Source organism: Diplotaxodon limnothrissa, linkage group LG18 (genome assembly GCF_057381915.1).
Source record: "Diplotaxodon limnothrissa isolate DT_005_m linkage group LG18, D_limnothrissa_male_GT1.1, whole genome shotgun sequence".
In the NCBI taxonomy this organism is placed as follows: Eukaryota; Metazoa; Chordata; class Actinopteri; order Cichliformes; family Cichlidae; genus Diplotaxodon; species Diplotaxodon limnothrissa.
Window position 1 is genome coordinate 36,467,085 of NC_140613.1, and position 23,227 is coordinate 36,490,311.

At 50.0% G+C, this 23,227-nt stretch overlaps 1 protein-coding gene across 1 annotated transcript; it reads right to left on the minus strand.

Moving 5' to 3' along the window:
• Positions 1-2,554: 2,554 nt before the first annotated feature.
• Positions 2,555-4,485, minus strand: cart4 (cocaine- and amphetamine-regulated transcript 4). Its single transcript, XM_085378550.1, has 4 exons — positions 4,398-4,485; positions 4,163-4,325; positions 3,526-3,609; positions 2,555-2,756 (listed from the first exon to the last, which is right to left on the minus strand). Exons 2-4 carry the CDS (start codon positions 4,301-4,303, stop codon positions 2,649-2,651), a joined length of 333 nt encoding a protein of 110 aa, XP_085234676.1. The 5' UTR covers positions 4,304-4,325; positions 4,398-4,485; the 3' UTR covers positions 2,555-2,648.
• Positions 4,486-23,227: the final 18,742 nt, after the last annotated feature.

Here is a 23,227-nt window from a genome sequence, read left to right on the forward strand (position 1 = left end):
GTGAATGATCGAAACAAGGATCCTAAACTGTGTCGGGGGGCAGAGACTTCTCAGTGAGCAGCAGATGAATGTGGAAGGAAAGTGTTTGGTCTCACTGGGCAGATCCCCTTTGAGCTCCTGATTTTTTTTTTCAACATTATGTTTATTAAAGTTTTACATATATACATATATAAAGTACATACACAAACAAATTTACACAATAAACGAAACACAAGGTACATTCAATGAAAGCACTTGAGTCCATGAGACCTCTGACAGATTTTAAAGAATAATTTTCAGATTGCAGCATATGGTTGTGGTCCTGTACAGGGAATAGCTAGGCTGTCCCTGTCTCACACAGTAAACCAGATAGATCTTTATTCCCAATATACTGGATGTAGCACCCCCAAATTTTCTGGAAAATTTCTTGTTTATCTTTTAGAGTATATGTAATTTTCTCTAATGGTAAACATAAAGACAATTCTTTGAACCAATGTGAAATACTTGGTTTGCCAAGACTCCTCCACGTTAGAGCGATCACTCTCTTTGCTTGTAGTATTCCCATGTTTATGAAGATTTTTTCAAAATGATCTATGTTACACCCTACAGGATATAATCCCAGTAGGAAAAGTTTGGGATCCATCACAAGTTTAATTGACAAAATCTCTTTTATCATTGCTCCAACCTCTTCCCAAAACTCCTTTATTTTTGGACATGACCATAAACAGTGGAGCAATGTGCCCTTATCTTCTTCACATCTATTACAGATATCAGGAATCTGCATATTAAATTTGTTAAGTTTTTCTGGTGTTATGTACACTCTCATCAACCAATTAAATTGTAGCAATTTTAGACGTGTGTTCCCTGTCTGTGTTTGGGCTAGCTTACATGCTCTACTCCATTGTTCCACTGTCAAGTCCTCCTGTAAGTCATACCTCCAAGCTTCAAGCTTAGCAGCAGATGAATCAGGAGAGGATGTCATCATCAAGTTATATAATTCAGATATCATCCCTCTACCACTGGGGTTTTTGGTTAGGATTTTCTCTAATGTGGACAGCGGGGGAATATGTGTAAAATCATTATGATAAGACCTGATAAAACTCCTAAACTGTAGGTATTTGAAAAAGTGCTTTCGGGGAATATTAAATTTAGAGATTAGTTGTTCAAAACTTAAAAGTCTTCCATCACCCCCGAAAGCATCCTTCACCAGTCCCAGCCCCGAGTCTGCCCACATTTTAAAACCACCGTCCGCCCTACCCGGGGCAAAATAATTGTTGCCCCAAATCGGGCTAAAAACGGAGAGGGGAGATTTTACGTTTAAATATCTTTGAGTGACATGTACGATATAAATCGTGTTTTTAACTATAGGATTAAGCGTAATGTCTTTGAGTTTATTATATTTATCAGAGTATACATATGTAGGAAGTGGAAGCCTAAGAGAGAGACTCAATAGTTCTCCATGTGGGGGGCTTTTCTACAGCATAATAGAACATTATAGTTCTTAACTGGGCTGCCCAGTAATACCAAACCATGTTAGGACATTGCAGCCCTCCTGCATCAAAGGGCAAGTACAAAAGTGATAAGCGAAGTCTGGGACGCTTGTTATTCCATAAAAACTGATTAAACAGTTTTGAGCTCCTGATTTTTTATTTCAAACTGAAGCTCATTGAATGCCAGATTCCTGCTACACCGTCACACACCCACAGCTCTGACAGCTGAGCTCAACCAGCCTGACCAACCCAATGACTTCAAGGTTTCCTGTAAATCTAATCACTGCGCTCTTTACGTCTGATGCATCAGACGATTGTGTTTTATTGCTTTGATATAAAACTGCATCACTTTCATCGTGTTTAGTATCGTCATGTCCATCAGTACATATAAGGGTGTACTGTTATATTAAATATTACAGGTAATATTCAGTAATTTTGCAAAACTTTCAATCTTTGGACTTTCAAATAAAATCCATGAATTTCCTTCACCAAACTGGAGCACTGAGCTCTTGGATGGTCTGATGATGGTCTGATGAACAATAATTACTTGTCAGATCATTATTTACAAAAATGATATTACAATGAAAATGCCATTAAAATGCTCCAAAAGGCTCCAACAGCACAAACATGGTCCAGAGGTCCAGTTCAATCGCTCCACTTAGCTGAGGTCAAGCCTCGCAGACAGCTAGCAGCTACAGACACCTGTGTCACCGTCCACCTGTAAGTCAAAGAGGCCACACCCCTAACAAACTGCAAACCTTAATCCACAGGTGAGTTATAAAACATTGTCCCCCTGTACAGGTGTTAGGAAGGGAGACATTATCTATAAAGACCAGTTTGTGTATCAGACTGTAAACATTTCTTTCTGCTGTTTTAACATGGGAGTCTATGGGGACTGACTCACTGCTGCATCTGCTGGACGTCAGAGGAACTGCAGGTGTTGGCTGAAGACGTGAACAGATTGTAAATCATGAAGTCTTTGGAGCCGTGCAGCTTTATGAAGAATCTTTATTAACAAAAATAAATTAATCTGAAAGACAAACACCAAAAACTTTAAAACAAAGACTAAAATATGGAGCGAGACGATTGGTGAAGAGTGCACTTCTGTCTTTCTGAGCACTGTCTGTGTGAGCGCCCAGACCGAGTTTAGGTCCTCATGAGGAAAATGTGTGCGAGTGGTCAGTAGCAGCGCAGGAAGAAGGTGTTGCAGGCTGTTCCTCTCAGACAGTCGCAGAGCCGACCAATCCGAGGTCCGTGCTTCATCGCACACCGCTCACCCACATCACACTGATGAAGACAGAGAGAGAGGATTCAGGGTGCATCACAATGGACCGATGCAGAATCACACGTTTCCTCAGAAAAATAAAGAAACACTGAGAAACATCTGAGGGTCACGAAGCTTAAGCACTGACTGCCCACAGGTCCTGGACTCACCGTCACAACATGAGTCGAGGGTTGGTGAAGTCAGGCACTCACGGCTGCGTTTGTCCTCACAGCCTTTTAAACTTCCTCTGCTGTAGAGTCAAAACTATGATGTAGTTGTATAATTTGTATTCTGAGTTGTAATCTTTGTCAATCTATATTTTTAAAAAAGAGTTACATAACTAGCTAAAGTAAATGTAAAAAGCCTCTCTGTCCTGAGCTGAGCAGCTCTAAACTTTGGACTGTAAAACCAGTGCTCGCTGTATTTTCTCTGGACTGGGCTCCAGTTCGTCTATTATTTGTCCATCCAGGCTCTCAGCCTCTGATGGGTTTAATCATCACATCAGCCCCATCCTGCGAGATTTTACTGATCACTTTTGAAGCTCTTCAGCAGCTCAGAACTGCGAGTCAGTTCTCAGCCTCGGGTCCTTTACGTGGTCTTTTTTCATCACGACCCCTCAGAGGCGAGATTTGATCTTCATGATCGTCTCTCGTCATTCATGATCCTGAATCATATCAGAACTTTTTTTATTTGGATCTGCGCTCGCTGCTTTCAGTCGAAGCACTTTGGAAACGTTCTTTCAGAAGATGCTTAAAAAAATAAATAAATAACATCGTGTCAAAGTGTTCTCACCCGCGGGATCACGCTGGCTTTTTTCTCCACAGAGAGACCGGCTGAGCTGTCAGCTTCATCCAGAAGACCCTGCAGAGCTTCAGCCTGCACACACACACACACACTTGTAAAATGAAATATTACTAGTGTCACAGATTCATCTCTGAGACTTCATGGGGAAACTTTATAAATTTTAAAAAGTAACTTACAGAAAACAAAAACAGCAAACATTTAATAAAAAATAAAACATGAATGTTTTCTCTCCTTAAATCCTCAGAAATATGAATCTCATTCAGTTTGTGTCTGCGGACTCAGTAATAGCTGTGACTTCATGTATATTTTGGTTTCAGTCTGTTTCAGTTTTACCGTCTTTAATTTATTTTTCATATTTCACTCTAAAAAAACTGCTGTTAATTATCTTTATTTTAACTGTGCTTCGTAGCACACTTTGTCTCTTGTACTAGTTAACAAAGTCAGAATCAGGTTTCTCATCACATGATATTCTACCTACAGTCAAAAACTGTATTTTATTGCTTCCTTTAAATGAAGCACAAATGTCATCAGATTAAACATTTGAATCTTATTTGATTAGAAAACACAAGCAGACCTTTTCAAAATAAAAGACATACAAAGATCACGTATGAGACAGATGACTCACCAGCTCACTGGTTGTGAGTCCGAGGGTTGGGTCATCGGGCGCGGACAGCAGGTGGCTGTTGCCTGACCTTTGGCCTTGACAGAGAGATGTCAGCACAGACAGACAGACGGACAGATAGACCACGGCTCGTTTGCTCTCCATCTCCAAAAGCACCTTTAAAAACCTATAAAACAATCAGAGAATGAGTTTCTCATGTCAACTGTCACTAAAGTCACGAGAAGGTGAATAAACTCACTTTAAACTAATAAAGGTCCTCCAGGAAGGTGTCACAAACTCTTCTTCTGTGGTGTCTGGTTTCAGTCAGGTAGTTGTTTCTCTTTAGCTTTTCCTCTCCCTCTCCTTCCTCCTCATGAGTGTTGGTTTGTCTGTCTCCTCTATTTATACCTCCACCTCCTCCGCCTCTGCCTCCTCTCCGTCGCTCAGATTATTCATGTATGCAGCTTATGAGATAAACTGTGTGGATGTGCTCTGCTGTGATTGATGGCGTGTCCGTGAGTTCATATTAAACAGGTCGATACTGAGTGTTTACATGAATGTTTACCTGCTGCACAGAGGTCAAAAGGTCACCGTGTGACGCACAGCTGAAGAAGAGGAGGACTCGTGTGACTGCTCATCAGGTGGAAGTGTTTTGTCCTTAATGATCACGCTCAGTTCGGGCGTTCGCGCTGACTTAAAGCCGCTTTAATCGCAGACAAATAAATGCTGTTTTCTTCACTGTCAGTGTGAGCACATTTCATGTGTCTATGAACAAAACACTGCATTTAACAGCTGGATGTGGTCATGTGACATCACCGCTGCATCTGCATGAGAGGGTGAAGTTATCAGCTAAAGTTTTCCAGCCTGAATATTAAAGGACTTCACACAGATAGCTGCTAATTCGTGCTCAACACCATCCAAATCAAAGAGTCGAGTATCACGGACCGGAGCTCCGACTTCTTGGATGGTTTTTAAATCAGTTAGTGTGTAAATGTGTGTTCCTTATGTCGTAGTTTGTTCTGACTTACTGCCCACGCTGTGCTGCTTCAATGTTATGGCATCGCTAAAACACTTTAAGAGTTTAATCTGGAAATATGTGGCTGTATATGGCTAACAAACGTGTTGTTGGGATCAGCTAGCTGAAACCATGAAAACATGTGGTTGCTGTTAAAAGACGCTGCTCTCCAGGGGCCATGTCTAATACCTGGACTCTTTAGCAGCTTCTGTTTCCATCTGCTCATTAAACGGCCGCACCTTCTCGTCAGAGGTCAGAGGTCAGAGTTGCTCACTGTTTTGTTCACTCAGTGTTGTTTAGTGATGTGCCGTACGTGATGCACCTTAGCTGCCCTTGGCTCAGAGTTTGGTGATGACGCAGAAGAAACCGTTTGTGCCCTTTTCTTTGTCTGATCTGCATCACGCTGCGACCTGCAGCTCCGCCCGTTCACGCTCCGCTTTCATCTGCACTCTCATTAACCACTAAATGTCACACCACCGCCGCGCTGACGGATGAAAACCTCACCTCTCCACGCCAGCTCTGCCGCACCGCTTCATTAGGAATGCCACATCGACTCACATTCCCTGTGTTTATTCCACATGTACAGAAACGGGATTACTGAACATCAGGCCAGCGGCATATAAATGATGTTTAATATCATTACATCACACAGTAGATCATGAATACGTATGAAGAACTGTTTTTATTCATGAATGTTTTTGTTTCATGGTTTCAGGGATTTTTCTTGATGATTCTGTCTGATGTTATTGTGTTTGTGTTGTTTGAATTGTTGCCATGTGTTATCATGGATGATGTCAGTGGGTGTGATGATGCTGGAAACGCTATGTCCAGATGAACAGGATCAACTTTTGGGGGTCCTTAGGTTTTTGCATATTTGTCACACAAATGTTTCATTTAGTGTCCGACAAAAAATAATTTAAAAATACAAAATCACCAAGAAAAACCCAACAGCACCAAAGAGAAAAACTGTGAGATGTGGATTATTAAACATTAGGTCTCTGTTGCTACATGAGTTAATAATTGATCAACAAATCGATTTACTCTGCCGTACAGAAACCTGGTTGCAGCAGGATGATTATGTTAGTTTAAATGAATCAACACCCCCGAGTCATTCTAACTATCAGAGTCCTCGAAGCACAGGCCGAGGGGGCGGCGTGGCCGGTAAGACAGCACCCAAACACAGGACTCAAACAGAAAAGGATGAGCTGAAACAAAAAGCTTTATTTCTCTGACAAAAACACCCAAAAGTAAAAGATACAAAAAACTCAGGTCAGGAGGGAAACAAGCGGAGGGAGACTGAGGACTAAAATACACACAGGATAATGAGAGGATGGACAACAGGTGGGAACACAGCAGGAACAAATACAGACTAACAGGGAAGGCAAAACTGAACACACTGGGCACAGGTCGAGAGACTGTGTATATACTGGACGTATCAGTGGTGGACAAGTAGAGGAAGACGGCCGTAGTGACAAATGTAATGATGCTGAATGAGAACACGGGAAACTGGAGGAGTACCAAGGGCTCAGAGAAGAGCTGGAGCCGATGTGGAGGGTGAAGGTGACGGTGGTCCCAGTGGCGGTCGGAGCACTCGGTGCGGTGACTCCCAGGCTAGGCGAGAGCTCCAGCAGATCCCAGGAACATTTTTTTCATTTCATTTATTATTTATATATAAAGACAAAGATAAATTTCTGAGGCTGAAGCTGACATCACGCAGACGCTGTTTACTCCGAAAGCAGAGCAGAAGAAGAAGACAGCTCGACCTGTTTCGCTGCAGCTTCAGCGACCTTGGGAGAGAAATGAGAAACAGCAGCAGATTAAATCAAACCAATAGCAGCAGCAGTCCTTGTCCTCCTCAAACACATACAGAACTTCAGCCACGTTTCAGAGCGTTATCTTTCCTCATAAATAATCAGGACAGATAAGGTCAGGTGAGCGTGGAGGAAGGTCTGACAGGCAGCTCCTCTGTGGTCTTTGAGCTGTGAGCTCATTATCGTCCATAATGACTGAACTTTCAGGCTGCAGATAAAACAGACTTTCACTCAGCTGCACACGGACATGCAGACGGCCACGAGCAAGGAATGCTTCATCATCTTCATCAGGACACTTCATCATCACAGCCACCAGGATGTTAGAGCTAGGAGGATGATGATGATGAAGGTCAGCGACACAACCCAACACATCAAACACACCTTTCATCTTCAGTGCGTGTGTGTGTGCGTGTGTGTCTGTGTGTGCGTGTGTGTCTGTGTCTGTCTGTGTGTGTGTGCGTGTCTGTGTGTGTGTGTGTGTGTCTGTGTGTGTGTGTGTGCGTGTCTGTGTGTGTGTGTGTGCGTGTCTGTGTGTGTGTGTGTGTGTCTGTGTGTGTGTGTGTCTGTGTCTGTGTGTGTGTCTGTGTCTGTCTGTGTGTGTGTGCGTGTCTGTGTGTGTGTGCGTGTGTGTCTGTGTCTGTCTGTGTGTGTGTGCGTGTGTGTCTGTGTGTGCGTGTGTGTCTGTGTCTGTCTGTGTGTGTGTGCGTGTCTGTGTGTGTGTGTGTGTGTCTGTGTGTGTGTGTGTCTGTGTCTGTGTGTGTCTGTGTGTGTGTGTGTCTGTGCGTGTCTGTGTGTGTGTGTGTGTGTGTGTGTGTCTGTGTGTGTGTGTGTGTGCGTCTGTGTGTGTGTGTGTGTGTGTGTGTCTGTGTGTGTGTGCGTGTCTGTGTGTGTGTGCGTGTCTGTGTGTGTCTGTGTGTGTGTGTGTGTGTCTGTGTCTGTGTGTGTCTGTGTGTGTCTGTGTCTGTGTGTGTCTGTGTCTGTGTGTGTGTCTGTGTGTCTGTGTCTGTGTCTGTGTGTGCGTGTGTGTGTGTGCGTGTGTGTGTTTGTGCGTGTCTGTGTGCGTGTCTGTGTGTGCGTCTGTGTGTCTGTGTGTGTCTGTGTGTGTGTGTGTCTGTGTGTGCGTGTGTGTGTGTGCGTGTGTGTGTTTGTGCGTGTCTGTGTGCGTGTCTGTGTGTGTGTCTGTGTGTGCGTGTGTGTGTCTGTGTGTGTGTCTACAGGACTCTGCATGGACACATGTCAGACTGAGACGTTTCTGGGTTAAAAGGACGTCGCTGTGGAAACTGTGGGCATGATTGTGACCCACATGGAGGAGGACACCACAACAGACACCAGTTTCTTCTTTGTGTAGTTTAATCCTGTGTAGTGTGAATATTTAAGGTCTTTACCTCACAGTGTTGCTGTGAAAATGAACCTGAGCTGTTGTCAGTGTAAAGGCTGGAGCTGATTTCTTCTCCTGTCTGAATGTTTCTCCTGTTTTCTGTGTTTACCTGATGAAATCTTTGAATCCAGAGTCAAACTCTTCTCGTGCGCAGGTTTGGGGTTCGCGTTGTCGTGCAGCTTCCTCCTGGACTGAAATAACTTCTCCGCCTGAGGCATCCATCAGCTTCTCCTCCTCTGCATCTTTATCAACACTCACTGTGAATTCTGACACTGACGTAGTTTTCCTGGTCAGCAGACACCTCCGATCACGATCAAACCGCCGTCGCACGGCCGACACCAGAAATAAACCCAAAATGTGTGAAGCTGGAAGGCTTCATGCAGAGAGTAAGAGGGTGTTGCTCTGAGGTTGTAAAGTCCTTCCTTGTCACTATTACACGCAGTCTGTCAGAGTCAGAGGCTCGTTATCTGGAGCAGGAGAAATGACGTCTTGATCTGTAGATAAATACACAGCAGGTATAAAGAAATAAAATGTAAGTGAACAAATATGTACCTGCAGAAAATGTGCAGACCAGCAGCCTTGAACACACGTTTGTCCCGTTTCCTGTTTAATATTATTATATTAGTTTAATTTCAATGGAGAAAAATTTAGTCCTAATATAATCAATGAAAATAAAGGAACTCGTGTCCTTCTCCCCTCAGCCCCAGATGGTCGTGGCTTTTTTCCACTGTCACCTGTCAGGGTCCCTGGGTCGTTGACCCAGTGATTTCAGTTTGTTCATGTTCAGTTTGGTTCGCCACATTAATGTTCTCACTTCCTGTCTTTTCCCGTGTCAGCTTGTCTCCCGTGTCATTAGTCAGCTTATGTTCAGCCCTGTACTCACCTGTTTCCAATCATTGTCATCATTCAACCTGTGTATTTAAGTTCCTCGGTTTCACCAGTTCTCGGTCGTGTCATTGATGTTATTGTGATGTTGTCTCTCCGTCTGTATGTTCCGTTAGTCAGTCAGTGCTTCAGTCAGTCGTCCAGCCAGCCATTTTCTCCCTTTGTTCTGTTCATCCACTCCTTATAATAAATCGTCACCTACCTGCGAGTCCTGCGTTTGGGTTCCTTCTTCCTCGCCTCCACCCAACCGCTGACAGAATGACACGACCCGTGCCACGAAGACACGTTTGGAACCCAGCGGACTCGGACCTCTACGAGCGGCAGGAGGTAGCGCTCTCCTTGTGGGCGGAAAAGCTCAAGGAGAGACAGCGGCTCTTCGCGGAGCGAGAGCACGTCTTCGAGGGCACTCGCTTGGCTCTGGGCGGGCCTCGGAGACGCCGCGTTCCCCCACCTGCTGCCTCACCTGTACCGGAGCATTTGCCGTGGAGAGTGGACGTTCCACGCCGCGCTTCGGCCACTCCCTCTCTCGCCACTCCGCTCCTCGCTCCCACACCCGCCGCCTCATCTGCCGGACCTCCACCATCGCCGCGGCACAACGGCTACGCCTCCCACCTCGGCTCAACGGAGGCTACCGCGCCAGAGGCTCTGCTGTTTTCCCCGGCCGCTTCCGCTTCCCAGAGAAAGCGGCGCACACGCCGCCATAGAACGGACTACTTTCAGCCACTCCCGATGGTGAGCTCCAGTGACTGTTTTTCGCACTCACCATCTGATTATTCACTTAAAACGCGCAATAAACCCATCTCTCATTCATGGGATGTTTCCCTCCTGGAGGATTCTGTGGACTGGGAAGATCTGTTCTGCTCTGCTCCCCCAAAGACTGTAAATAGTGGTGGCAGAAAAATCAGAACAATCTCCAATAAACCTGCCAGTAACACACACACCGTCACTATTTCCACACCCAGTATTCAGCCATTTCCCACCAGCACAGGGGCCCAGTCTACGCCCACACCAGTGCCAGCTCCCAGGAGGAGGGCAGCTGCGACCCGGTCTACCTCCACACCCGCTTCTGTTTCTCAGGTGGGGGTGACTGGTGTCCAGCCACCTTCCGTGCCCGTCCCAGCGCCCAGGTTGAGGGCAACCAGCACCCAGCTTGACCTCCCTGGAGGCTTGGAGGAGCTAACCGGTCCACCTGCTACTTCACCACTTCATCCACCTCCTGACCCAGCCTTTCACGCCCTCGCACTATCCCTAGTTAGATTAGCTGAACTGTCCCCTGCCCAGGCACCAGCCTTACGAGCCCAAGCCGTAATTTTATCTCCGTCACTAGCTCAATCTGTAGCTCAGCCAGCAGCCACGCCTGCCTCTGTTCCTCCCTTAGCATCTCCACTCCAGTCAGTTCCCTCACCTGCTGTTCAGCTTTCCCTCCAGTCAGTTCCCTCACCTGCTGTTCAGCTGTCCCTCCAGTCAGTTCAGCCACCTGTAGCCCAGTCTCCACCTGTCTTCCAGTCACCTGTAGCCCAGTCTCCACCTGTCTTCCAGTCACCTGTAGCCCAGTCTCCACCTGTCCTCCAGTCACCTGTAGCCCAGTCTCCACCTGTCCTCCAGTCACCTGTAGTCCAGTCTCCACCTGTCCTCCACTCTTCTGTAGTCCAGTCTGCCGCCCAGTGCCCTGTAGTCCAGTCGCCTCCTGTTTCCCAGTCACCTGTCCACCATCCCGTCCAGTTCCCGGACCTGCAGCCACAGCACCCAGAGCCAGCTGTGAGCCTTCCTGCTTCTCAGCCAGGGGTTTCCGCACCCGCTGGCCCGGCCGCTCCTCAGCCAGGGGTTTCCGCACCCGCTGGCCCGGCCGCTCCTCAGCCAGGGGCCTCCGCGCCTACTGGCCCTGCCTGTCTCCGGCCAGGGGCCTCCGCGCCTACTGGCCCTGCCTGTCTCCGGCCAGGGGCCTCCGCGCCTACTGGCCCTGCCTGTCTCCGGCCAGAGGCCTCCGCGCCTACTGGCCCTGCCTGTCTCCGGCCAGGGGCCTCCGCGCCTACTGGCCCTGCCTGTCTCCGGCCAGGGGCCTCCGCGCCTACTGGCCCTGCCTGTCTCCGGCCAGAGGCCTCCGCGCCTACTGGCCCTGCCTGTCTCCGGCCAGAGGCCTCCGCGCCTGCATCGCCTGGTCAGGCCTCTGCCTCAGCTGCACCCACGCCCGGCCCGGCCTCTGCCTCAGCTGCACCCACGCCCGGCCCGGCCTCAGCCTCAGCTGCACCCACGCCCGGCCCGGCCTCAGCCTCAGCTGCATCCACGCCCGGCCCGGCCTCAGCCTCAGCTGCATCCACGCCCGGCCCGGCCTCAGCCTCAGCTGCATCCACGCCCGGCCTCAGCCTCAGAGCCTTCAGCCTCAGAGCCTTCAGCCTCAGAGCCTTCAGCCTCAGAGCCTTCAGCCTCAGAGCCTTCAGCCTCAGAGCCTTCAGCCTCGCCTGGCCCAGCCTCCGTGCCCTCAGCCTCGCCTGGCCCAGCCTCCGTGCCCTCAGCCTCGCCTGGCCCAGCCTCCGTGCCCTCAGCCTCGCCTGGCCCAGCCTCCGTGCCTTCAGCCTCGCCCGGCCCAGCCTCCGCTGGCCCAGCCTCCGTGCCTTCAGCCTCGCCTGGGTCTGGAGCTGAACGGCCGTTTTCTAGACCGCTGGCTGGGCCACTGGCCGGGCGCCATCGCCGTCGTGGGCGGCCCACAGACCCTCTTCGCCTGAGTGGCCGCCGTCGCCTCCCGCACGGCCGGCCCCCGGACCCTCTTCGCCTGAGTGGCCGCCGTCGCCTTCCGCACGGCCGGCCCCCGGACCGCCTTCGCCTGAGTGGCCGCCGTCGCCTTCCGCACGGCCGGCCCCCCGACCGCCTTCGCCTGGGTGGCCGCCGTCGCCTTCCGCACGGCCGGCCCCCCGACCGCCTTCGCCTGAGTGGCCGCCGTCGCCTTCCGCACGGCCGGCCCCCCGACCGCCTTCGCCTGAGTGGCCGCCGTCGCCTTCCGCACGGCCGGCCCCCCGAACTGTGCCCACGTCGCCGCCGTTGCTTTCCACGCGGTCGGCCCCCTGAACTGTCTCGTCTCGGCCACGGGCCGCGTGGACGCCCACCTGAACTGTCTCGTCTCGGCCACGGGCCGCGTGGGCGCCCACCTGAACTGTCTCGTCTCGGCCACGGGCCGCGGGGGCGCCCACCTGAACTGTCTTGGTGTGGACTCCGTCCCTCCGTCCTGGGCCCCCTCCGCCCGCCCTGTTCTGGGTTTTTTTTTTCTTCTCTTTCTCTTTTGGCCGTCGGGTGCCGGCCTTTGAAGGGGGGGGTACTGTCAGGGTCCCTGGGTCGTTGACCCAGTGATTTCAGTTTGTTCATGTTCAGTTTGGTTCGCCACATTAATGTTCTCACTTCCTGTCTTTTCCCGTGTCAGCTTGTCTCCCGTGTCATTAGTCAGCTTATGTTCAGCCCTGTACTCACCTGTTTCCAATCATTGTCATCATTCAACCTGTGTATTTAAGTTCCTCGGTTTCACCAGTTCTCGGTCGTGTCATTGATGTTATTGTGATGTTGTCTCTCCGTCTGTATGTTCCGTTAGTCAGTCAGTGCTTCAGTCAGTCGTCCAGCCAGCCATTTTCTCCCTTTGTTCTGTTCATCCACTCCTTATAATAAATCGTCACCTACCTGCGAGTCCTGCGTTTGGGTTCCTTCTTCCTCGCCTCCACCCAACCGCTGACAGAATGACACGACCCGTGCCACGAAGACACGTTTGGAACCCAGCGGACTCGGACCTCTACGAGCGGCAGGAGGTAGCGCTCTCCTTGTGGGCGGAAAAGCTCAAGGAGAGACAGCGGCTCTTCGCGGAGCGAGAGCACGTCTTCGAGGGCACTCGCTTGGCTCTGGGCGGGCCTCGGAGACGCCGCGTTCCCCCACCTGCTGCCTCACCTGTACCGGAGCATTTGCCGTGGAGAGTGGACGTTCCACGCCGCGCTTCGGCCACTCCCTCTCTCGCCACTCCGCTCCTCGCTCCCACACCCGCCGCCTCATCTGCCGGACCTCCACCATCGCCGCGGCACAACGGCTACGCCTCCCACCTCGGCTCAACGGAGGCTACCGCGCCAGAGGCTCTGCTGTTTTCCCCGGCCGCTTCCGCTTCCCAGAGAAAGCGGCGCACACGCCGCCATAGAACGGACTACTTTCAGCCACTCCCGATGGTGAGCTCCAGTGACTGTTTTTCGCACTCACCATCTGATTATTCACTTAAAACGCGCAATAAACCCATCTCTCATTCATGGGATGTTTCCCTCCTGGAGGATTCTGTGGACTGGGAAGATTTGTTCTGCTCTGCTCCCCCAAAGACTGTAAATAGTGGTGGCAGAAAAATCAGAACAATCTCCAATAAACCTGCCAGTAACACACACACCGTCACTATTTCCACACCCAGTATTCAGCCATTTCCCACCAGCACAGGGGCCCAGTCTACGCCCACACCAGTGCCAGCTCCCAGGAGGAGGGCAGCTGCGACCCGGTCTACCTCCACACCCGCTTCTGTTTCTCAGGTGGGGGTGACTGGTGTCCAGCCACCTTCCGTGCCCGTCCCAGCGCCCAGGTTGAGGGCAACCAGCACCCAGCTTGACCTCCCTGGAGGCTTGGAGGAGCTAACCGGTCCACCTGCTACTTCACCACTTCATCCACCTCCTGACCCAGCCTTTCACGCCCTCGCACTATCCCTAGTTAGATTAGCTGAACTGTCCCCTGCCCAGGCACCAGCCTTACGAGCCCAAGCCGTAATTTTATCTCCGTCACTAGCTCAATCTGTAGCTCAGCCAGCAGCCACGCCTGCCTCTGTTCCTCCCTTAGCATCTCCACTCCAGTCAGTTCCCTCACCTGCTGTTCAGCTTTCCCTCCAGTCAGTTCCCTCACCTGCTGTTCAGCTGTCCCTCCAGTCAGTTCAGCCACCTGTAGCCCAGTCTCCACCTGTCTTCCAGTCACCTGTAGCCCAGTCTCCACCTGTCTTCCAGTCACCTGTAGCCCAGTCTCCACCTGTCCTCCAGTCACCTGTAGCCCAGTCTCCACCTGTCCTCCAGTCACCTGTAGCCCAGTCTCCACCTGTCCTCCAGTCACCTGTAGTCCAGTCTCCACCTGTCCTCCACTCTTCTGTAGTCCAGTCTGCCGCCCAGTGCCCTGTAGTCCAGTCGCCTCCTGTTTCCCAGTCACCTGTCCACCATCCCGTCCAGTTCCCGGACCTGCAGCCACAGCACCCAGAGCCAGCTGTGAGCCTTCCTGCTCCTCAGCCAGGGGTTTCCGCACCCGCTGGCCCGGCCGCTCCTCAGCCAGGGGTTTCCGCACCCGCTGGCCCGGCCGCTCCTCAGCCAGGGGTTTCCGCACCCGCTGGCCCGGCCGCTCCTCAGCCAGGGGCCTCCGCGCCTACTGGCCCTGCCTGTCTCCGGCCAGGGGCCTCCGCGCCTACTGGCCCTGCCTGTCTCCGGCCAGAGGCCTCCGCGCCTACTGGCCCTGCCTGTCTCCGGCCAGAGGCCTCCGCGCCTACTGGCCCTGCCTGTCTCCGGCCAGAGGCCTCCGCGCCTGCATCGCCTGGTCAGGCCTCTGCCTCAGCTGCACCCACGCCCGGCCCGGCCTCTGCCTCAGCTGCACCCACGCCCGGCCCGGCCTCTGCCTCAGCTGCACCCACGCCCGGCCCGGCCTCTGCCTCAGCTGCATCCACGCCCGGCCCGGCCTCAGCTGCATCCACGCCCGGCCCGGCCTCAGCCTCAGCTGCATCCACGCCCGGCCCGGCCTCAGCCTCAGAGCCTTCAGCCTCAGAGCCTTCAGCCTCAGAGCCTTCAGCCTCAGAGCCTTCAGCCTCGCCTGGCCCAGCCTCCGTGCCCTCAGCCTCGCCTGGCCCAGCCTCCGTGCCCTCAGCCTCGCCTGGCCCAGCCTCCGTGCCCTCAGCCTCGCCTGGCCCAGCCTCCGTGCCCTCAGCCTCGCCTGGCCCAGCCTCCGTGCCTTCAGCCTCGCCCGGCCCAGCCTCCGCTGGCCCAGCCTCCGTGCCTTCAGCCTCGCCTGGGTCTGGAGCTGAACGGCCGTTTTCTAGACCGCTGGCTGGGCCACTGGCCGGGCGCCATCGCCGTCGTGGGCGGCCCACAGACCCTCTTCGCCTGAGTGGCCGCCGTCGCCTCCCGCACGGCCGGCCCCCGGACCCTCTTCGCCTGAGTGGCCGCCGTCGCCTTCCGCACGGCCGGCCCCCGGACCGCCTTCGCCTGAGTGGCCGCCGTCGCCTTCCGCACGGCCGGCCCCCCGACCGCCTTCGCCTGGGTGGCCGCCGTCGCCTTCCGCACGGCCGGCCCCCCGACCGCCTTCGCCTGAGTGGCCGCCGTCGCCTTCCGCACGGCCGGCCCCCCGACCGCCTTCGCCTGAGTGGCCGCCGTCGCCTTCCGCACGGCCGGCCCCCCGAACTGTGCCCACGTCGCCGCCGTTGCTTTCCACGCGGTCGGCCCCCTGAACTGTCTCGTCTCGGCCACGGGCCGCGTGGACGCCCACCTGAACTGTCTCGTCTCGGCCACGGGCCGCGTGGACGCCCACCTGAACTGTCTCGTCTCGGCCACGGGCCGCGTGGGCGCCCACCTGAACTGTCTCGTCTCGGCCACGGGCCGCGGGGGCGCCCACCTGAACTGTCTTGGTGTGGACTCCGTCCCTCCGTCCTGGGCCCCCTCCGCCCGCCCTGTTCTGGGTTTTTTTTTCTTCTCTTTCTCTTTTGGCCGTCGGGTGCCGGCCTTTGAAGGGGGGGGTACTGTCAGGGTCCCTGGGTCGTTGACCCAGTGATTTCAGTTTGTTCATGTTCAGTTTGGTTCGCCACATTAATGTTCTCACTTCCTGTCTTTTCCCGTGTCAGCTTGTCTCCCGTGTCATTAGTCAGCTTATGTTCAGCCCTGTACTCACCTGTTTCCAATCATTGTCATCATTCAACCTGTGTATTTAAGTTCCTCGGTTTCACCAGTTCTCGGTCGTGTCATTGATGTTATTGTGATGTTGTCTCTCCGTCTGTATGTTCCGTTAGTCAGTCAGTGCTTCAGTCAGTCGTCCAGCCAGCCATTTTCTCCCTTTGTTCTGTTCATCCACTCCTTATAATAAATCGTCACCTACCTGCGAGTCCTGCGTTTGGGTTCCTTCTTCCTCGCCTCCACCCAACCGCTGACATCACCAAGTTCCTGTTGTTTGATTGGTTTTCTCTGTGTTACTGAAGCGTTTGTACCTTACATTATAAAAGCACAGTGAGGTGTGATTTGGTGTTATATATAAGCCTGAATTGAAAAAACGAACACAAGTATACCACAGGTAAACATGTCGTATGTTTGAGAGAAAAAAAGACTTTTTTAAAAGTTGTTTTCATGATTTTATCCAGTGATCACATTTTTGACACTGTGTTCATGGATTTAGCTTTGAAAAAGCTCTGCAGGAATTCTATATAGTGTAGTTGCCTCTGGCTGGGTTTTGCACAGAAGGTTGTTTGTATTTTATTTCCTTTTAACACAACAGGACAGCAGCAGAATGAGACAAAGACAACACAAACTGTGAAGCAGTATTTGGAAGAGGAGGATGGCAGGGATGTGTGCATGTGTGATAAAAGAAAGAACTTTAGATGACAACAGTAACAGAAGACCCTTATCCTCTAACATGCTGTAATTTAAAGATATACACATGTACATCCCGCTTACATCTACTATTAAAATTACACACACATACACAGGAGGCGGTCCTGAGATCTGCTATTGATTATAAGCTGTCATACAAACACATGTCTGTATGAGTAACTGCCAGTCAAAAGTTTGGACCTTCTCATTTAATGGTTCTTCTTTATTTTACTTTCCAGGAGGAATTACGAGCCCCGATCATCACGTCAGTGGAGAGAGTGGACAGCTTCCGGTACCTGGGTGTCCACATCACTCTGTCATGGTCCTGCAACATCAACACCCTGGTTAAGAAAACCCGCCAGCGTCTCTTCTTCCTCAGAACACTTAGAGACTTCCATCATGTGGTTGACGGTGCTCAAGAACTTCCACTCCTGCACCATCAAGAGCGTCCTGACGGGAAACATCTGCACCTGGTTTGGGAACAGCACCAAGCAGGACAGATCTGCAAAGAGTGGTGAAGGCATCATTCGATCAGAGCTTTCCGACCTGCTGTCCAGGTGTAGGACTCATTCACCGCACACACTGTTTATCTGCACACCTCTTATCATTTCTCTCTTAAATTGTTATTTGCACATTTTTTTTACTGTAAATTTCCAAGTTAAAATCTGTCAGTTCTGTCATGATCTGTAAATTCTTTAATGGTCTGCCATTGCACAGCAACAAGCATTTCAACACGTCATACTGTGTATGGTTGTGTGTGATAGCTTTATGCTACAAACCTATTCACTGGAACGTTAAGGACAATTTAATTACACAGCAAAGCAAGACACGAGTAGGCAAAGTTCTTCATGTTTCTCGTGCACGGGAGAGAACTGGACAAACGCCGTTCCTTCGCTTGACCCCAGTTGCTCTCATCTGCTCCCCCGTAACACTGCTCTTTTATTGAGGCTACATGAATATGCATAGGTGCATTAACATGCGACGTCTACATACACACAAAGAGTACCTTGCCTGTGCGTTGTGTGTGTGTGTGTGTGTGTGTGTGTGTGTGTGGGGTCAGAGCGTGACCCCATAAACGACTTCCCTAACCCTGCTGGTTTGGAAGTCCAACAGTTCATCTAAACAAAAGGCTCTTAGCCTAAAACAGATATAGGCACGTTTCTCCTACCATAAAACAATAAGAGCAGGTACGCCCTCTCCCATGCTCCCAGAATAAGGGTGTGAATGCCAGAACACTCTGGAATGCACACCAAGCCTTTGCAGACTGCTAAAGATCACACATCCTATCACTACACAATCGATCATACACCTCTAAGCATATATGGTTAAATATTTCTAAGCATAAATGACAATAAACAATATAAATCTGACAGTGTGTGTGACAAACAATATTTGAATTTGATTATAGATACAAACTGAAGACATCAAATATTTGGAATTATGTAGCAAAGAGAAAATTGATAAATAACTAAATATGTTTTATACAGTGGATGCAAAAGTATTCGGCCCCCTTGAACTTTACCACATTTTGTCACATTACAGCCACAAACATGAATCAATGTTATTGGACTTCCAGGTGAAAGACCAACACAAAGTGGTGCACACGTGAGAAGTGGAACGAAAATCAGACATGATTCCAAACATGTTTTACAAATAAATAACTGCAAAGTGGGGTGTGTGTAATTATTCAGCCCCTTTGGTCTGAGTGCAGTCAGTTGCACATAGACATTGCCTGATGAGTGCTTATGACTAAACAGAGTGCATCTGTGTGTAATCTAATGTCAGTACAAATACAGATGCTCTGTGACGGCCTCAGAGGTTGTCTAAGAGAACATTGGGAGCAACAACACCATGAAGTCCTGCTTTTGCAAGCCACTGTATTTTAGATTCCTGACAGTAGCCGCCCTTTGCCTTGTTGACAGCGCTGCAAACCCTCGGCCTTCTCTCATTGAGCTTCATGATGTCGTCACCTGAAATCTCACAGGTGAGCCTGTCAGGGTGCAGTTGTGGAGTTTCTTGCCTTCTTAATGGGGTTGGGACCATCAGTTGTGTTGTGCAGCGGTCAGGTTGGTGCACAGCTCACAGCTCTGTTTGACAACTGATAGAGTTCATATTATGGCGAGAACCAATCAGCTAAGTAAAGAGAAACAACAGCCCATCATTACTGTAAGGACTGAAGGTCAGTCAGTCTGCAACACTGCTAAAGCTTTGGCCCCAAGTGCAGTCGCAAAAACATCAAGACTACGATGAAACTGTCTGACATGAGGACGCCCCAGGAAAGGAAGACCAAGAGTCCCTCTGCTGCTGAGGATACATTCATCTGAGTCACCAGCCTCAGATCAGAGCCCAGATAGATGCCACACAGCTCCAGTAGCAGACACATCTGTACATGTTCAGAGGAGACTGTGTGAATCAGGCCTTTATGGTCAAATAGCTGCTGAGAAACACGACTAAGGAAAAGCAACAAGAAGAGATTTGTTTGGGCCAAGAAACACGAGGAATTAGACCATCTGTGCTTTGGTCTGATGAGTCCACAGCTGAGATCTTTGGTTCCACCTGTTGTGTCTTTGTGCGATGGTGAACGATGGTCTCTACATGCACTGTGAAGCCTGGAGCAGGAGGTGTGATGGTGTGGGGGGGCTTTGCTGCTGACACTGTTGGGGATTTATTCAAAATTGAAGGCAGACTGAAGCAGCATGGCTCCCACAGCATCCTGCAGCCACATCCCATCATTTATTCTTCAGCAGGACAATGGCCCCGAACACACCTCCAGGCTGTGTGAGGGCTCTGTGACCAAGAAGGAGAGATGGAGTGCTGCACCTGATGGTCTGGCCTCCAGTCACCTGACCTAAACCCAGTGGAGATGGTTTGGGATGAGATGGAGGACCAACAAGAGCTCAGCATCTCTGAACTCCTTCAAGACTGTTGGAAACCTTTTCAGGTGACGACCTCGTGAAGCTCATGGAGAAACTGCAGAGAGTCAGCAAAGCAGCAATCAAAGCAAAGAATCTAAAAAATAAAACATGTTTGGAGTTATTTCACTTTTTTCTACATAATTCCATCTGTGTTCGGTCAAATTTGTGATGGCTTCAGTGAGAATCTACAATGTAAACAGTCATGAAAATAAAGAAAAACCATTAAATCAGAAGCTTTGTCCAAACCCTTGACTGGGCAGTTTATCCTTCAAGCTCGGGTCCTCTACCAGAGGCCTGGGAGCTTGAGGGTCCTGCAGTATCTTAGCTGTTCCCAGGACTGCGCTCTTCTGGACAGAGATCTCCGATGTTGTTCCCGGGATCTGCTGGAGCCACTCGCCTAGTTTAGGAGTCACTGCACCGAGTGCTCCGACTGGGACCACTGTTACCTTCACCCTCCACATTTTCTCGCGCTCTTCTCTGTGTTAGGGTACCTGGGTCGTTGACCCAGTGGTTTCAGTTTTGTACCTTTTTATTTGTGTTCTTATCTTAGTTTATTTTTGTGAAGGTTTTGGTTTCTGTTTTGCATTTCTATTTTTCCCCAGTTCTTCTTGGTGTGTGATTATGTGGTTCTTAGGTTTTGGTTTCCTTACTCCCTCTATTCTGTGTCCAGTCAGGGTCTGTCTGCCCTGGTCCCACGTCTCTGTTCCCTCTGTTGCAGTGTCTGCTTGTGAGTCTGTGTCTGTGAGTTCAGTCTGTTTCCTGTTTTACTTTGAAAGTCTGTGTCTGTTGTTAATGTGTCTGGTTGTGCTTCCCTTGTCTCGTTAGCCCTGATTTGCCCCAGCAGTGTTTCCTTCCTGTTTCCTATCCCTGATTGCTCCCTCTGTGGTCGTGTCCAAATTCATGGGCTGCATCCTCCTGAGGACCCGGCCTTCGCGGTCTACGTGGGCCGGGTCCTCAGAAGGTCGGGTAGGCCGGAAGTAAACGGCCGTGAAATTGGACGGTCTCGCCTTCTGATCAGCGTCGCCACTGTCTCTGTGGAGTTTAATAAACTCAGCCGTCTGCTCCGTGTTATCTAAAATATAACAGGACACTGGCGTAAATTCTCGACTGTCTCACACTTCTGTTTAACCCTCACGTCATACTTTAAAAAACTTACGTTCATCACCCTAGGGACCGTTTTCTGCCACGCCCGAAAAAGTGCTATAAAAAATTTATATATTAATATTTTATTCCACTTTAAATTAGCCAATCTTTTAGACCTACTTCTCCTTGAAATATTCATGTCAAGTTTTAATTACATTTCGCGGATTTTAACCCTTTATATCCCGGTTTCGTCACATGAGCGCACTGCTTTTTTTGCCCCAAAAACATAAAACATAAAACATAAAATATTTTCCAAAAAAAACATTTGAAGTAATATTTTATTGTTATTATAATTAGGCCTTTAGATGGACAAAAGATTGGCACCAACATTAATTTCAATCCGTTTTTAATTTTTTTTGCAGAAGCCGAAAATGTCCCCAGGCGGCGCTGCTGCTCCTGCTCCCCCGGGGAGGAGTGCCTCTGCCGCGGGTGTGTTTCGCGCAGCGCCGGAGCATATGGTTCGGTTCCCGTGTCTGCAGCACACACTTCCGCTACCACGTGAAAACAAATACGTCATTTCCTGTTGATTAAAAAAAATTAATGCACCCTTAAACGATCCTAAGGTCAGAAAATGGTCCGGAACGAGCAGCGGGCCAAGCTGCTGCTGTACGCGGGAAATTAGTCTGCCTTTTCCGGGTATCTGTCTCGAGCAGGCCGCTGGAGAACATGTGTATGTTCCAGCAGGCGTCACATGTGGAGCAAGGGCGCCACCCGGTGGACAAATAAAAAAATTACAACTCTAAGGCCAGTACTGCAAGCGGAAACGGAAACATAACCGATCACGATCGATTTGACCGTAATTTTTTTGCCGTGAAAAATAGCGTTTATAATGGGTTTCAATGGGGCACAAAACGGTCCCTAGGGTGTTGAGTGTGAGTATTTTTGCTGCTAAGCCGTGTTAGGCTCATGTAAGAAAATCAGACTGAAAATTTGAAGATTTTACAAAAACGAAACCGGCTGGCAAGTTTGGCTATGCTACACCCAACACAGCGGAAATGGCGTTCATACGAATGAAAAAAGTGGCACAAAAAGAGCCCAGTATGACGTGAGGTTATCAGTTTTCTGTTTGACGTTTATTCAGCTGTGTGAAAACCACCCGGGGGATTAATAAAGTTTTATTTTATCTAATCTAATAACTTTAATCTCAGCCAAACCGATTTACTCACGAACAAACAAAACACTGAAAAAAGCCCAACAATAACATTTTTAGGTTGTCTAAGTGACTTATATATTACGTTTAACCCGAGCAGCGAAAGTCCGCGGTGATCTGAAAATGATGTGCCGGGAGTTGTGCCGTTCTCGGCGGCTTCAGTAACCTTCGAGCTCCCGGCTAGCTGTCGAGCTGGTGGGTAGCAGACGTCTCCGAAAACGTCGAAGCACTTTTGCAAATATGCGATATCTTGATAAACCGAGCAGATATTTGATGTTTACACAACTACTTTCTCGCCTGAAAATATGTTAAAAGTTTATTTTGTGACCCAGAAAGATTAATAAGAGTAATTTTAAAACTTAGCAGCGGCCGCCATTGCCAGAAACTGGAGTTTGGCTGGGCCGCGCTATGAATTCTGGGATATGGTGGGCCACGAAGGACACACCCGACCCATCCTTCAAATTCGGGGAAAAGGAGGACGCATTTGTCGGCTGCATTCAGAGGAGTCTACGAATTTGGACAGCCTTCGGCGCGTCGCTGTGACGTAATCGGTCTACAAATGCGGCCTCAGGAGGAAGCAGCCCATGAATTTGGACGCGACCTGTGTATTTAAGCCCTGTGTTTCTGTGTCTGTGTTGCGATCTACCCTCATTCATGCTGTGTTTTCTGGCTGTCTGCGTAAGTTGATTTGGAAGTTTGCTACTTTTTGAGTTCAGCATTAAAGCTGTATTTAAGTTCACCTTTGGTTTCCGTGAGTCTGCATTTTGGGTCCTTTTCCTGCCTGCACACAGCCTTCACATCTGAGCGCTTGGTATTTCTCCAGCTTCTCGTGTTCCTTCTTCCTGATGTTGCTGTCATTGGGAACCGCTACATCGATCACTACGGCCGTCTTCTTCATCTCTGCCGCTGCTAGGAAGCCCTTTTGGATGCGAGCTGCCACATTCACAAACCTATAGAAGTCCAGGTGTTTTCTTCTTCATGCGGATTTTCTGTCAAACTTATTTTGCTGCTACATCTGAAACGTTTTGGAAAATGTTTATTTTTTAATAAAAATAGTTTTCAGCATGTTGTCGATGGGACTGCAGTTTTGTTTTTTCGAACAGGAAGATCAAACATCCAAATAAACAATCAAACATGTCGCTGACAAACTGATGATTGTAACCACGGAGGATGCTGGGGTCCACT